We start from the raw sequence: 12,720 nt of genomic DNA, 5'->3' as shown, positions 1-12,720 counted from the left end.
AATGCATCAATTTAGATTCACATCAACAGTTAAACTGGCTTTTCTTCTTTGTGTGTTCGTGGTGACATCATCTAAGTCTTAATTACATTGTCAGTAAAATGAGGCTAATGACAGATGCCTTTTTACTTCACACGGTTCTTGTAATAGAAAAATAGATAATAGGTGGAAATTACTTTGAGCTTTTCTGAAGAAAAGCTCTGTATTACTCACGTTTTAAAATACTATATGCTGCTGCATATCACGTTATAATGCTGCTAATTATTATATATTGTCTTACTTAAAATTTGTAGTTGTATTTCGAAACAATCATAAAAAGTACACTTGTATATGACAAAATTAGAAATTCACACATGTTTAATGTTTCAGGAAGTTGAGTTCATAATTAGCCTATGTCCTTTTTTATATAAAATGTAAAGCTAACTAAAGATTCTTTGGGTCAGTGATTTGGTGTCTGGCATGAGATTTCTTTTCACACCACTAGATGGCGCAATTTAAGGGTTCAGTTCAGTTCAGTCGCTCACCCTTGTCCGACTCTGCGACCGCATGGACTGCAGCACGCCAGGGCTCCTTGTTCATCACCAACTCCTGGAGTATACTCAAACTCATGTCCACTGAGTTAGTGATGCCATCCAACCATCTAATCCTCCGTCGTCCCCTTCTCCAGCCTTCAATCTTTCCCAGCATCAGGGTCTTTTCAAATGAGTCAGTTCTTCGCATCAGGTGGCCAAAGTATTGGAGTTTCAGCTTCAGCATCCTTCCAGTGAATATTAAGGACTGATTTCCTTTAGGATGGACTGGTTGGGTCTCCTTGCAGTCCAAGGGACTCTCAAGAGTCTTCTCCAACACCACAGTTCAAAAGCATCAATTCTTTGGCTCTCAGCTTTCTTTAAAGTCCAACTCTCACATCCATACATGACTACTGGAAAAACCATAACTTTGACTAGACGGACCTTTGTTAGCAAGATAATGTCTCTGCTTTTTAATAAGCTGTCTAGGTTGGTAAAGACTGTCAAAAGAATTTGTCAGAAGCCTAGTGACAGAGTGACAATCTGTTGTGTGGAAAAGACGAAATGAAGAAAGCGAGAAAGGGGGAAATGTTATTAATACCCAAAGTCAAATAGTTGTCCCCTCTCAGAGGCAGAGGCATAAAGTCAGGAGACCTGTTCCTACATGCAGTCTTTCACTAATCAGTTCTTCGGAGAATCGCTTCACTCGTATGGGCATAGATTTCTTCATCTAGTCAATTTCCTTCAAATGCATCCTCTTTCTGTCTTCTGTTGTTTGGAGCCAGGACAACAATCATGAGTTCTGTGGAAGCCATGATAGGTCAGTATACAGTAGGTACTCGGAAAGAATGATGGCAGTGTTGTGTACAAGTGCATGGTCTGAGAGGGCCGCCAAAGGGAAGTCACACCATTAGGTTCTGTTCCCGATTGTGCTGTGCCCCATGGCAGCATGTGGCTAGGTGAACGCCCTCTGACCTTGCCCCACTTCTCTATAACACCAGCTCCGGAACATTTTACACTTGCCTCCTGCAGGAGAGTTTACAAGGGCTAATGAGATAATGCTACCGAAAGCCAAACCTTTTAACAAAAGCTACTAATTATAAACAAAGCATCAGTGGCTGAGTATAAAGTCTGACCCATCATCTGTGTTAAAATGCTCTTGAACTGGGTGACGTCATCCCCACATGTAAAAGAACACTTTGCTGGGAGGCGGAAGTGATCTAGAGGGAGGAAATCAGGTCTTTGAAGGAAAGTGCAAAGGCCAAGAGACAGCCCCTCTGCGCAAGAGAAGGGTGAGGGTGACAGAACATTCTTTTCATTAATAAGGAATCTTGTATGGGAGTGAAAGTGGATGTTTTTTCCAATCACTGAAGATAGGAGGGGCTGACAAGAATTTACGTGACATTGTAAAGACCAAAAAGACATAAAATGTTTAGAGAAGAGATATTTGGAAAGTGCATGTTGCACATGTTCTTAGTTTTATATCAAACAGACCTGTTTCTTTTAAGTCTTTTTTACAACCTCTAGAACTTACTTTTTTGGGGGGGAGCTGCATGGCATAGCACATGAGATCTTAGTTGCCCAACCTGGGATCAAACCTGCACACCCTACATTGGAAGCATGGAGTCTTAACCACTGGACCATCAGAGAAGTCTCAGAGAGTTCAATCATCTTGCTTGACTGAAACTTTATGCCTGTTGATTAGTAATTCCTTATTTCTGCCTCCCCTCACCTGCTGGCAACCATCATTCTACTCTTTGATTCTGTGAATTTGACTATTTTAGATACTTCATATACCAGATTTGTCATTTTGGAATTGACTTCAACCATGTTGTTGCATATTGCAAAATGTCCTTCTTTTTAAAGACTGAATAGTATGCTATTGCAGTATTGATCACATTATCTATTCATCAGTCAATCAACTTTCAGGTTGTTTTCTAGAGTACTGGAGTGCTAGTATCTTTTCAAGACCCTGATTTCAATTCTTTCTGGTAAATATCCAGACAAGGCATGGTAGGTCATATGGTAATTGTATTTTTTAATGTTTTGAGAAACTTCCTTACTATTTTCCATAGTGGCTGCGTTCTGTATTCCCACTGACAGTATGCAAGGGTTCCAATTTCTGAGCATCTTCAGCAACATTAAAAAAAAAAAAAAAAACAGCCATTTTGGCAGTTGTGAGGTTATATCTTATTGTGGTTTTGGTTTGCATTTCCCTGACAATTAGTGACTGTTTTCATATACCTCTTGGCCATTTGTATATTTTCAAAAATTACTCAGGTTCTTAGCCTATTTCTTGTTTAGGTTATTTGTTTGGATTTTTTTAAAATTAGAGTTATAAGAATTTCTTATGTATTTTGGAGATTAATTCCTTATCAGATAGGTGGTTTCAAATATTTGCTCTAATTCCATAGGTTATCTTTTCACTCTGTTGATGGCTTACCGGGCGGAACCTTTTTAGTTTGCTGTAATCTCACCTGCTTATTTTGCTTTCATTGCCTGTGCTGTTGATGTCGTATCCATGAAATCACTGTCAAGACCAATGTCATGAGACTTCCCCCTATAGTCTGTTTCAGGAGTTTTAGAGTTTGGGGTTTTGTGTGTTTTTTTTAAATCCATTTTGAGTTGGTTTTGTGTATGGTGTAAGATAAGGGTCCAAGTTCATTGCTCTGTGCTTTCTCAGCACCATTTGTTGAGAAGGCTCTGCTTTCTCCATTGCCTCACTCAGTGGTGAAAACCAAGGGCTTTTCTCCTAAGATCAGGAACCAGATAGGGCTGCCTGCTCTTACTACTTCATCTCAACAGAGTACTGGAAATCACAGTAAGAACATTTAGGCAAGAAAAAGAAAGAAAACACACCCCAATTGGATAAGAAGTACAACTCTCTTTTTGCAGATAATATGATCTTATACATGAAAATCTTAACGACTATACAAAAAACTGTTAGAACTAATACATAATTTTAGTAAGCTGCAGAATACAAAATCAACATACAAAATCAGTACTGTTTCTATACACTGACAATGAACTATCACCACTCAAAAAGAAAAAAGAAAAAGCCCATCTATAATTTCCATCCGAAAAAGGATGAAATTCCTAGGAATAAACGTAACTAAGGAGGTGAAAGCCTTGTATACTGAAGACTGCAAAACGTTAATGAAAAAAAATTAAATAAGACAGAAATAAGACAAAAATTAAATAAAACAAAAAATAGAATTACATTTTATATTCATGGATTGGAAGACTTGCTATTGTTAAAATGTCCATACTACCAAGCGATCTAATGATGCAATGCAATCCTTATCAAAATCCAAATGGCATTTTTTTTTTTACAGAAATAGAATACAACCATGTACATTTATATATTTCAAGTATTTGCTTTCCATTAAAACAGCTAGTATTCTTGTAGTATTGTCCATAGCAGTGATTTAGTGAAAAATTATTTCATTTTTCAAATTACTGCTTCAGTATCTTAGTTACCATCTGCAAATATGGAAAGAGAATTTTTTTTAACCTGCTTAGTGGTATAACACTAGGACTGGAAGACCTGGATTTTAATTTCAACTACATGATTCACTAGCCACAAAATAATGAAAATAATAATAACAATATGTGAAAACATCTTTCATTTGGTTATGGTTTTTGTTGTATAATTTTTTTTCACATATAATATATTCAGTTTTTGGAGAAGGAAATGGCAACCCACTCCAGTATTCTTGTCTGGAAAATCCCATGAATGGAGGAGCCTGGTGGGCTACAGTCCATGGGGTCACAAAGAGTTGGACACGACTGAAAGACTACCATACCATATTCAGTTTTTATCATATTCTTTCTGGAGCTCAGATTTCTTAACTGGAAAATGAGGATAATAACTTCTACCCTGTCTACTTCACAGAGATACTTTAAGAATGAAAGACAAAAAGTATGTAAAATTGCACTTAGAATCACAAAGCAGTATGTCAAACCCTTATCACCACTTAGATGAAGAGTCAGTATGACAATGTATAATTATATTAAGAATGAGAGAAAAGGAAAATGATACTGACTTAACTGGTCAGTTGTGTGAACTGGAGGCAGCTTACTGACTCCATCCATATTTCACATCCATGCCTGCTTTCTAGGTCTTCCACAGACAGCACCAGGTTAATAACCATAAGGCCTGCAGATTAAATGAATTCTGGCTAAGGATTCATTTCCTAATCTTATATCCAAGAAATCTGAGCTTGTGCTGGATGATTCAAAGTTATTTCTTATATATAGGGGCTATGAAAGTTCTTAGAGCACATGCATTTACAGGAAGCTCATTTTTTCCTCTGGGGAAAACATTGTTCTGGGAACAAAATGACTACACCAATATTCCCTGAGCTAACCAAAGGTTACCTACATGTGCTGAGAATGATTATACAAAGAAATTAGTTTGGAGCATACGTGTTATGTGCATGTTAAGTCACTTCACTCATGTCCGACTCTTTGTGATCCGAGGTGCCACAGCCTACCAGGCTTCTCTGTCCATGGGATTCTCCAGGCAAGAGTACTGGAGTGGGTTGCCATGCCCTTCTCCATACCCTTATACGTGTTAGAAGGCTGCTTTTTACATAGCCTTTCTGTTTACCTTCTCAAAACATTTCTCCCAGTGTGGGACGTATACACCACACATGTGGTCAGAAAAATCAATAGCTGTTTAGAAGCCTAGAAGCATTTATCTCTGTTCACAGTAGCTTTATCTCTGCGCAGAAATAAAATGCTTTTTGATCAGAATTCCTTCTCTTAGCACCTAGTAACAAATACAGTTGAAACCCATTCAATTGGAGAAGAAAACCACCAAACAGGACCAATCAAAATTTTTCAAAACATACTGCCAAAGCTAAAATGCACTTACCTGGGCAATTATGTCTGCAATTTCTGAATAACTGTGACATCTTCTCACACATGATCGAGCCAAAAAGTCCTCTACCAGCCGTGTTCCAATACCGTATCCCCTGTGGAGGAAGGGAAAGAATGTGCTCTGAAAATAATATTTGAGACATTAGTGAAGTCCCTCCATGTTTCAGCGTCATCTGTTAGGATGTTTGTAAATAAATGATAAAGTAAACCAAGCTTGACAAGTCAAATGGCAATTTGGCAGGGGGTTCCTTATGACATTACTCATAGAGCACAACTCATCCAGGAAATTTTAACTAGTTGTTTTAACTAGTCTCCTTTAAGCAAAAAAGTCTGAGGAGTGAAGGCTGACCCAAACTTGACCAGTATAAATTAAAATTAAAAGAGGTTGGTGTTTGCAGCCTAATGTGTCTCATTGGCAGCTAGCTTTCTCATCATTGGCCATTATCAGAAACAGAATGAGGCTCTAGCTGACTTGTCTGCTATAGGTGTGGTACCTAGATGCTCATTCTTTTGTTAGCATAGTTACCGTGGTAGGAGAGCAGGTATGTCTGGGATCGGTTCTGGAAGAAGAGGAAGAAGGGAATGGAGAAATAATTTTTTTTGTGCCGTTTAGTTTTCAACTACACTGAAGTTGGAACACTGAAGTTTAATGAAAAGAACAAAAAAAGAATAGTTCAAAAAGTTCATTTTTTAAAAAAAATTTTAGGGAAAGTAAATGTATGGGACTTGGGAGAAGGTATTTGTATTATGTATTCACTCTATCTCACAGCAGATGGCTTGATTGGCATCCAAAGCACAATTCTGCAAGCATTTTATTGAGATGTGATAATGCCGGGAGCCGTTATGGGGGGTCCCGCCCGTGACGAGGTCATGAAGAAAATACCGGGTAGGCAAGGCCGTCTGGGACCCCATCCATGATGAGGTCACGAGGAAAATACCTGACAGGCAAGGCCGTCTAGGATAAGGGACCCTCCAGATTGGCCTCGGCCTCTACCCCATCCTGTATCCTCTCCACTTTTCTGCTGTTGTTCTTATTTGCCTTGCTGCAGATTCTTGTGTTGCCTGCCGAGAGCTCTCCTGCTGCTCTTTCACTGAATAAAGATCAACTTAAAAGCTAATTACTGAATCTCCTGGACGCTGGTACCCTATGAAGGGGCCAGGAATGAAGAAAATGCTTCAATTCAAACCCTTTTGCTGGCATTCTGGCTTGTTTGATAAATATGTGCTCTCATTGCAAAAAATGCTCTTGATTGTTCTAAACATCCTAAGCACAGTATGCTAACGAAAGAAACTATTAAGCATAGGCCCCTTCGCGGGGTGAGAAAAGCTCCACAAATGTTATAGCCACAAATGTGCCTAACAAAAAACACTTTAGATAGAGATTAGCTGGCGACTTCTTGCAGGTGGTTAACTTTTAGACTAAGAGCCTGTTTTGTGCCATATCTGCTGTTTCTGCAGTCCTTCGCATTTCTGTTCTGTAAAAATGTAATCCTATCTAGTTCCCATAGAGATGACGCTTATTAGAAAGAAAATAGATTAATTATAAGAAAAACAGGGTCGGCTACTGAAGTTGCTTAAGTCACACCAGGTGCAAGCCATAAAATGCTAGCAGGCCTGAAGGCCAAATGATAAGAAAGACTCTTGTGAACGAAAAAGTATGTGGGTGACATCCAGTTTCTGTTGAAGATCAAGTTGCTGTAATGTTTTGAGATGACCTGTGTGTAAGCAATATGCACTTCCCCCAAAAGATGCTGTTAAGGGTATAAAGGAGCCGTGCGAAAATATACTTCAGACTTAGCCCCGAGCTTTGTCTCACTCTCTCTCTCATTCGCCGACTCCGTTCATCCTGAGGGTTCCCCTGGATCCTGCTGGGGCTGGACCCCGGCATGATAATATATCCGAGCAAACAGATTCAACAAGATAGACCTAAAACTTTCAACCTACTTGAGGAATTATGACCGTAACAGTGGAAATGAAAGAAGACTGTTTTTGCTTACCAACTGGCACAAAATTGGTCTTTTAATGTCACAGACACGTGTGCATGGACTAGTGAAACAATTTGAACAGGACAACAGAAGGCTTAACAAGTTGAAAGACATCACAGTCTGTATGGGGCTATATTTGTTCCATAGGGTCTGAAAAGGGTGGGACTGAAAGTTCAGTGACCAGTCAACTGGGAGAGGGAGGTGGATTTGATGTCAAAGTGATTTACTAAATCTATGAGGTTATCTGTTTATATTCCTGAGTAGACAGAAATATTCAATTTAGCTTACTTGCCTTCCAAGAAAAATGCTTTGTGATTCTAGGGAGTTCACATTGAAAAGACTTTTAAAGAACAGAAACTATAGAAATAGTTGTACCAGGATTTTAGAAAAAATGTTTCCAGTGTTTTCTATATTATGCATATCTGTAGGCTCAGCTACTAGGACAGGTAATGGAAAGGCAGAATGTTGTAGTCAGTGCAGTATATATCTTGCTTTGGTCAAAGGGTATATTTCTTCAAAGCAGATATTTTATATATCAAATTAAAAATGTAAGATGCTCTCAGCAGAAGCTATTAAAGAAATCCAAATGCAAATTATTGTTTTTCTTATGGCAAGGCCTTTCTGCAGCCTCTCAAAATGCATTCTTTAACTAATATTTCATTTGTGTTTATTAAAATATGCACCCAAGTAGCTACCCATAGGTATTTTTTGGGGGACGGGTCAAGTAAATAAATGTCTTCATTTTATGCTGTTCTACAAAACAATGGAAATTTAACAAGTTAAATAATCTGACTTCTGAAAATATTTTATCATGTGTTTAAGAGTGACCTAAATATAAAATAGCTTAAAAAGCTACCACTGCTACAGACAATGTAGCTGAGGAAGTGCTCCTGACTAATTAAGAAGAAATTTTTTAAAAGAATATGTGGACCAAAATGAATAGAATTTAGAACAATGAAAAAGAACTTTCTGATGAAAAAGGATAAGCATATAGAAAGGGAGCAAAGCAAGAGCTCACAAAAAGATCTTTCAAGCTTTTCTCAATGTTGTCTTTTTTCTGTATTTCAATCAAAAATATAATGAGCATTTTAAAAGAGGTCCAAAATACTCATCTACACTAAATTTCCTCTTCTTTCTAATGAAACCTTCTAACTAGTGCAAATTTTCCAGTCATTGCTCTGTTAGAAACCTTTTAAGGATCCAAGATTAAGAGATTCAAGTATGTTTATAGATGTTTTATTGTTAAGCAGTAATATAATAATCATAGAATTGTTCTGAAAATTAAAGGCTGAATTAATGTAGGAGAAGTGTCTATTAATAAAGGAGAATGGACTTTTATTTTATTTTATTATTTTTTTTTCACTTATTTTTATTAGTTGGAGGCTAATTACTTTACAATATTGTAGTGGTTTTTGCCATACATTGACATGAATCAGCCATGGATTTACATGTACTCCCCATCCCGATCCCCCCTCCCACCTCCCTCTCTACCTGATCCCTCTGGGTCTTCCCAATGCACCAGGCCGGAGAACTTGTCTCATGCATCCAACCTGGGCTGGTGATCTGTTTCACCATAGATAATATACATGTTTCGATGCTGTTCTCTCAGAACATCCCACCCTCGCCTTCTCCCATAGAGTCCAAATGGACTTTTATTTTAAAAGGAAGGAATGAGTTCTTTATTTAATATGTTTTTAAGTAAAACTGAGTAATGTTAAAAGTGTTCAGGTGATAAAAACACTATGTAAGAAACAGTAAATCTCCCTTCTACGCGCAATCTCCTGCCCCACTCCCCCAGTTCTCTCAGGCAACTACTATTAGCAGTTTTTTCACAGATCCTTCCATAGTCTATGCTTACATAAACACATATTTACATTGATAGAAATTATGCTAGAACAGAAGACTTGAAAAGAAATGTGATGACCCACCATATTCTTTAAAGAGCAATTTCAGTTTTACCACGTCTTTTGCTTACAGATCACTAGCAAAGAAGTGATTTCTAATGAAAAAGAAAATGTCGCATGATTGATATTCATGGAATAAAAGCCCCTTTTTATTGCTTTAGGCTTTATGGCAACGCAAATGGCAGCTATTAGAAATTATGTTCCTCTCTAGATGGGATTTGTTGAACTAGAAGAGCAGCTAAAATGGAGCAAGAGAAGTCAAAAGAGGAAGACCAACCACATTCCACAAGAATGAAAGACTTCTACTCACATTGTATCTAAATATTTATTCACATCTTCATCTTTTTCATAATCCTTACAGAGTTGGGCAACCAGAGCTCCATAGGTGAGGACAAAGAGATCTTTATTCTGGGGAAAAAGAGATAGTTTTTTGTTATTGGCAAAGTTATGGGAAATATACTATTGGTCCTTTTTACAAAATTTTCTAGCCAAAAGCAGCCTTTGAGATCATCTGTTCCTTTCTTCCATCCCCTTCCCCATTAAGTGTGTGCGCTCAGTTGGGTCTGATGACTGCAATAATTTTCACTTTTGAGAACAAATTGTACCCATATTTGGATACATTGCTGGGGGAAAAGAGCTGTGAAATAAATTTCTTAACATGAGAACATCTTTCTATGCATTTGTTTATATAACTTACAATACATTTTCATGGAGGAAATTTTCTTAAATACTAATTGCTAATATAAATTCTTGTTGTTCTAGAATGGACTTTGGTATATTTTGACCATGTTTTCACTTGGAAGGAAAAATTGGGTGAGATGTCTCATGAGTCTGCACAATCCCTAATAGGTTTCAGATCTGCTAAGGAGACCAGCAGGCTGAACCCAACTATAGCAACAAATTTGGAGTGTTTCTTTATACTTAGAGAAAAAAGGAGAATTTGCACTTTTGTTACAGATCTCTAAAATATGTAATATTTTTCAGAATACATTAAAAATGAAAAGTAAAACTGAGAATAAATTGGGTTTAGTTTACCAAAGATATGTTGAAAATATGGAAAAAAGAAAACACAAAGTTCAATCAATCCCTTTTAAAAAGTCTCTTTGGTTCACTGCAGAACTATTCACAACAGGTAGAGCATAGAAGCAACTGAGATATCCATCAAAAGATGAATGGATAAAGAAGATGTGTTAAGGATATACAATGGAATATTATTCAGCCATAAAAAGGAATGAATTTGAGTCACTTGTAGTGAGGTGGATGAACCCAGAGCCTGTTATACAGGGTGAAGTAAGTAAAAAAGAGAAAAACAAATATTGTATATTAATGCATATATATGGAATCTAGAAAAATTGTACTGATGAACCTATTTGCGTGGAAGGATTGGAGACACAGACACAGAGAACAGACTTGTGAACACAGTGGAGGAAGGAGAGGGTGGGACCAATTAAGAAAGTCAAGAATACTGAAGTGGGTTGCCATGCCTCCTCCAGGGGAATCTTCCAAAGCCAGGGGTTGAAACCAGGTCTCCCGCATTGCTGGCAGATTCTTTACCAACTGAGCCACAAGGGAAACCCGAGAACACTGGAGTGGGAGCCTATCCCTTCTCCAGGGGAGCCTCCCAACCCAGGAATTGAACCAGAGTCTCCTGCATTGCAGGCGGATTCTTTACCAGTTGATCTACCAGGGAAGCCCCATACATACACTGTCATGTGTTAAAACGATAGCTGGTGGGAAGCTGATGTATAACACAGGGGCCCCAGCTGGGTTCTCTGTGATGACCTAGAGGGGTGGATGGGGGGATGGGAGGTAGGCACAAGAGAGGGGGGATATATGTATAATTATGACTGACTCACTGTTGTATAGCAGAAACCAACACATCATTGTAAAGCAATTATCTTCCAATTAAAAAAAAAAGTTTCTTTGTTTTGCATCTGCTATTGAAAACAAAGAAATAGAAGAGGATATCCGAGATAATTTACAACAATTCCCTCAGTCTTTCAGAGGAGGGAATGAGGCCTCATGAGGAATGAGTTACTCGCCCAGCTAGCCACGATTGGCAGAGCCCGGGTGGAGTCCGAGATTGCAGGCTCCCCTCTGTCACAGCAATTTTCTTTGAGATGTACAAAAGAAGGCACTGCCCGGAGTAGAGGTGAGTGGGAGAGGGAGGTAGGAAGGGGTACCATTGTCAAAAATAATCTTATTTTGTGCATAATCTTATATTTTCAGGAAAGATCAAACCTGGATTCCAGGTTAGAAGAGGTGTTTTTATCTGCAGGCTCAGGTATCTTGCGTAGCACAACATGGAGGGAAAGATCAGGCCTGATAATATGTATTCAATTATTTTTTCTTAAATAGGAAGTAGAAATGACTCAGAAAACCAATAAAATAGTTTATTCAACCAAGTGACTTCTTTGAAATGTTATATGATATTGATCCAAATACTTCCAAAATTGACCCACTACCACCAATGTCCATTCTCTTATGTACAGGTTTATATCATGATAAATATGTTTAATTGGTAGAATATTTATTATAACTCAATAAATTTTAAATCAAAAGAATTTAAATAGTATATGGTACATAGGGACATAACTTCTGTTGAAAAGCAAAATCAAAATGTCATCAACATGTGTAGAATATACATTAAATACATTAATTGACATTAGACACTAATGTACACAATTCAGATATAGAAAAAGAATGAGTACATTAATATTTCTAGTAGGAAACCAATGATGTAAAGCATGTGATTTAAATAAAAGTATTTGTTAAGCAAACCACTGAAGGGTCATCATGTATTCAGTTTTAATTCCGTTCTTATTTAAACCTTCCAAGAACCTAATCATAAATCACAAGAACTGCCTGTACATTATACACAAAATATCTGCCTTACATATAAGGAGCTACAGCAGAAGATAAATCACTGTTAAAAACCAATATGACAGTGTAAGAATAAGCAAAGTTGAAGGGGTGAGAGAAATGAATGAATGTGGTTGTTGCTGCCAGCAGTAAAACAAAAGAATTAGAAAAACAGAGAAAAGGAGATAAAATTATACCTACCTATGTGCCATAGCTCCAACATTGTGCCCATTTATAATTAAGGCTAAACTGAAAAAAAAAAAGGCATTTTCTTTTCTTTCCTCTCTCTCTCTCTCTGGTGAGTGGATACTAACTATGTTTTATTTCTAGCTGAGTTTTAAGCTCGGTGCGCATAAAGGCCAGTGTTCTTCATTTTGTTTCATGGTCAAAAACTGTATCTTGAAAACATGTCCAGAAGGGTCTCAGATTTATCACAAGAGAGATCAACATAAATTTATCGTCACAATTTTAAAAACATAAAAAGCAATAATTTTTTTACATAATAAATAGAACACCATTAATTATTTCAGGAGGTTTTGGATATATCAAGATAAGAATGTATTTTAACTGATATATAAA

At 37.4% G+C, this 12,720-nt stretch overlaps 1 protein-coding gene across 2 annotated transcripts in view; it reads right to left on the bottom strand.

Moving 5' to 3' along the window:
- The window catches only part of TRAPPC3L (trafficking protein particle complex subunit 3L), a 67,122-nt gene that overhangs the window by 29,466 nt on the left and 24,936 nt on the right, over window positions 1–12,720 (bottom strand). For both annotated transcript variants that reach the window (XM_061132054.1, XM_061132055.1), the window contains 2 exons: window positions 9,590–9,687; window positions 5,386–5,485 (listed from right to left, as the gene is read on the bottom strand). In XM_061132054.1, the coding sequence (XP_060988037.1) occupies window positions 5,386–5,485; window positions 9,590–9,687 (198 nt within the window). The remainder of the gene's footprint in view (window positions 1–5,385; window positions 5,486–9,589; window positions 9,688–12,720) is intronic.

This window comes from Dama dama, chromosome 28, assembly GCF_033118175.1.
Source record: "Dama dama isolate Ldn47 chromosome 28, ASM3311817v1, whole genome shotgun sequence".
NCBI classification, from domain to species: Eukaryota; Metazoa; Chordata; class Mammalia; order Artiodactyla; family Cervidae; genus Dama; species Dama dama.
This window is presented reverse-complemented; position numbering and strand designations above follow the sequence as displayed.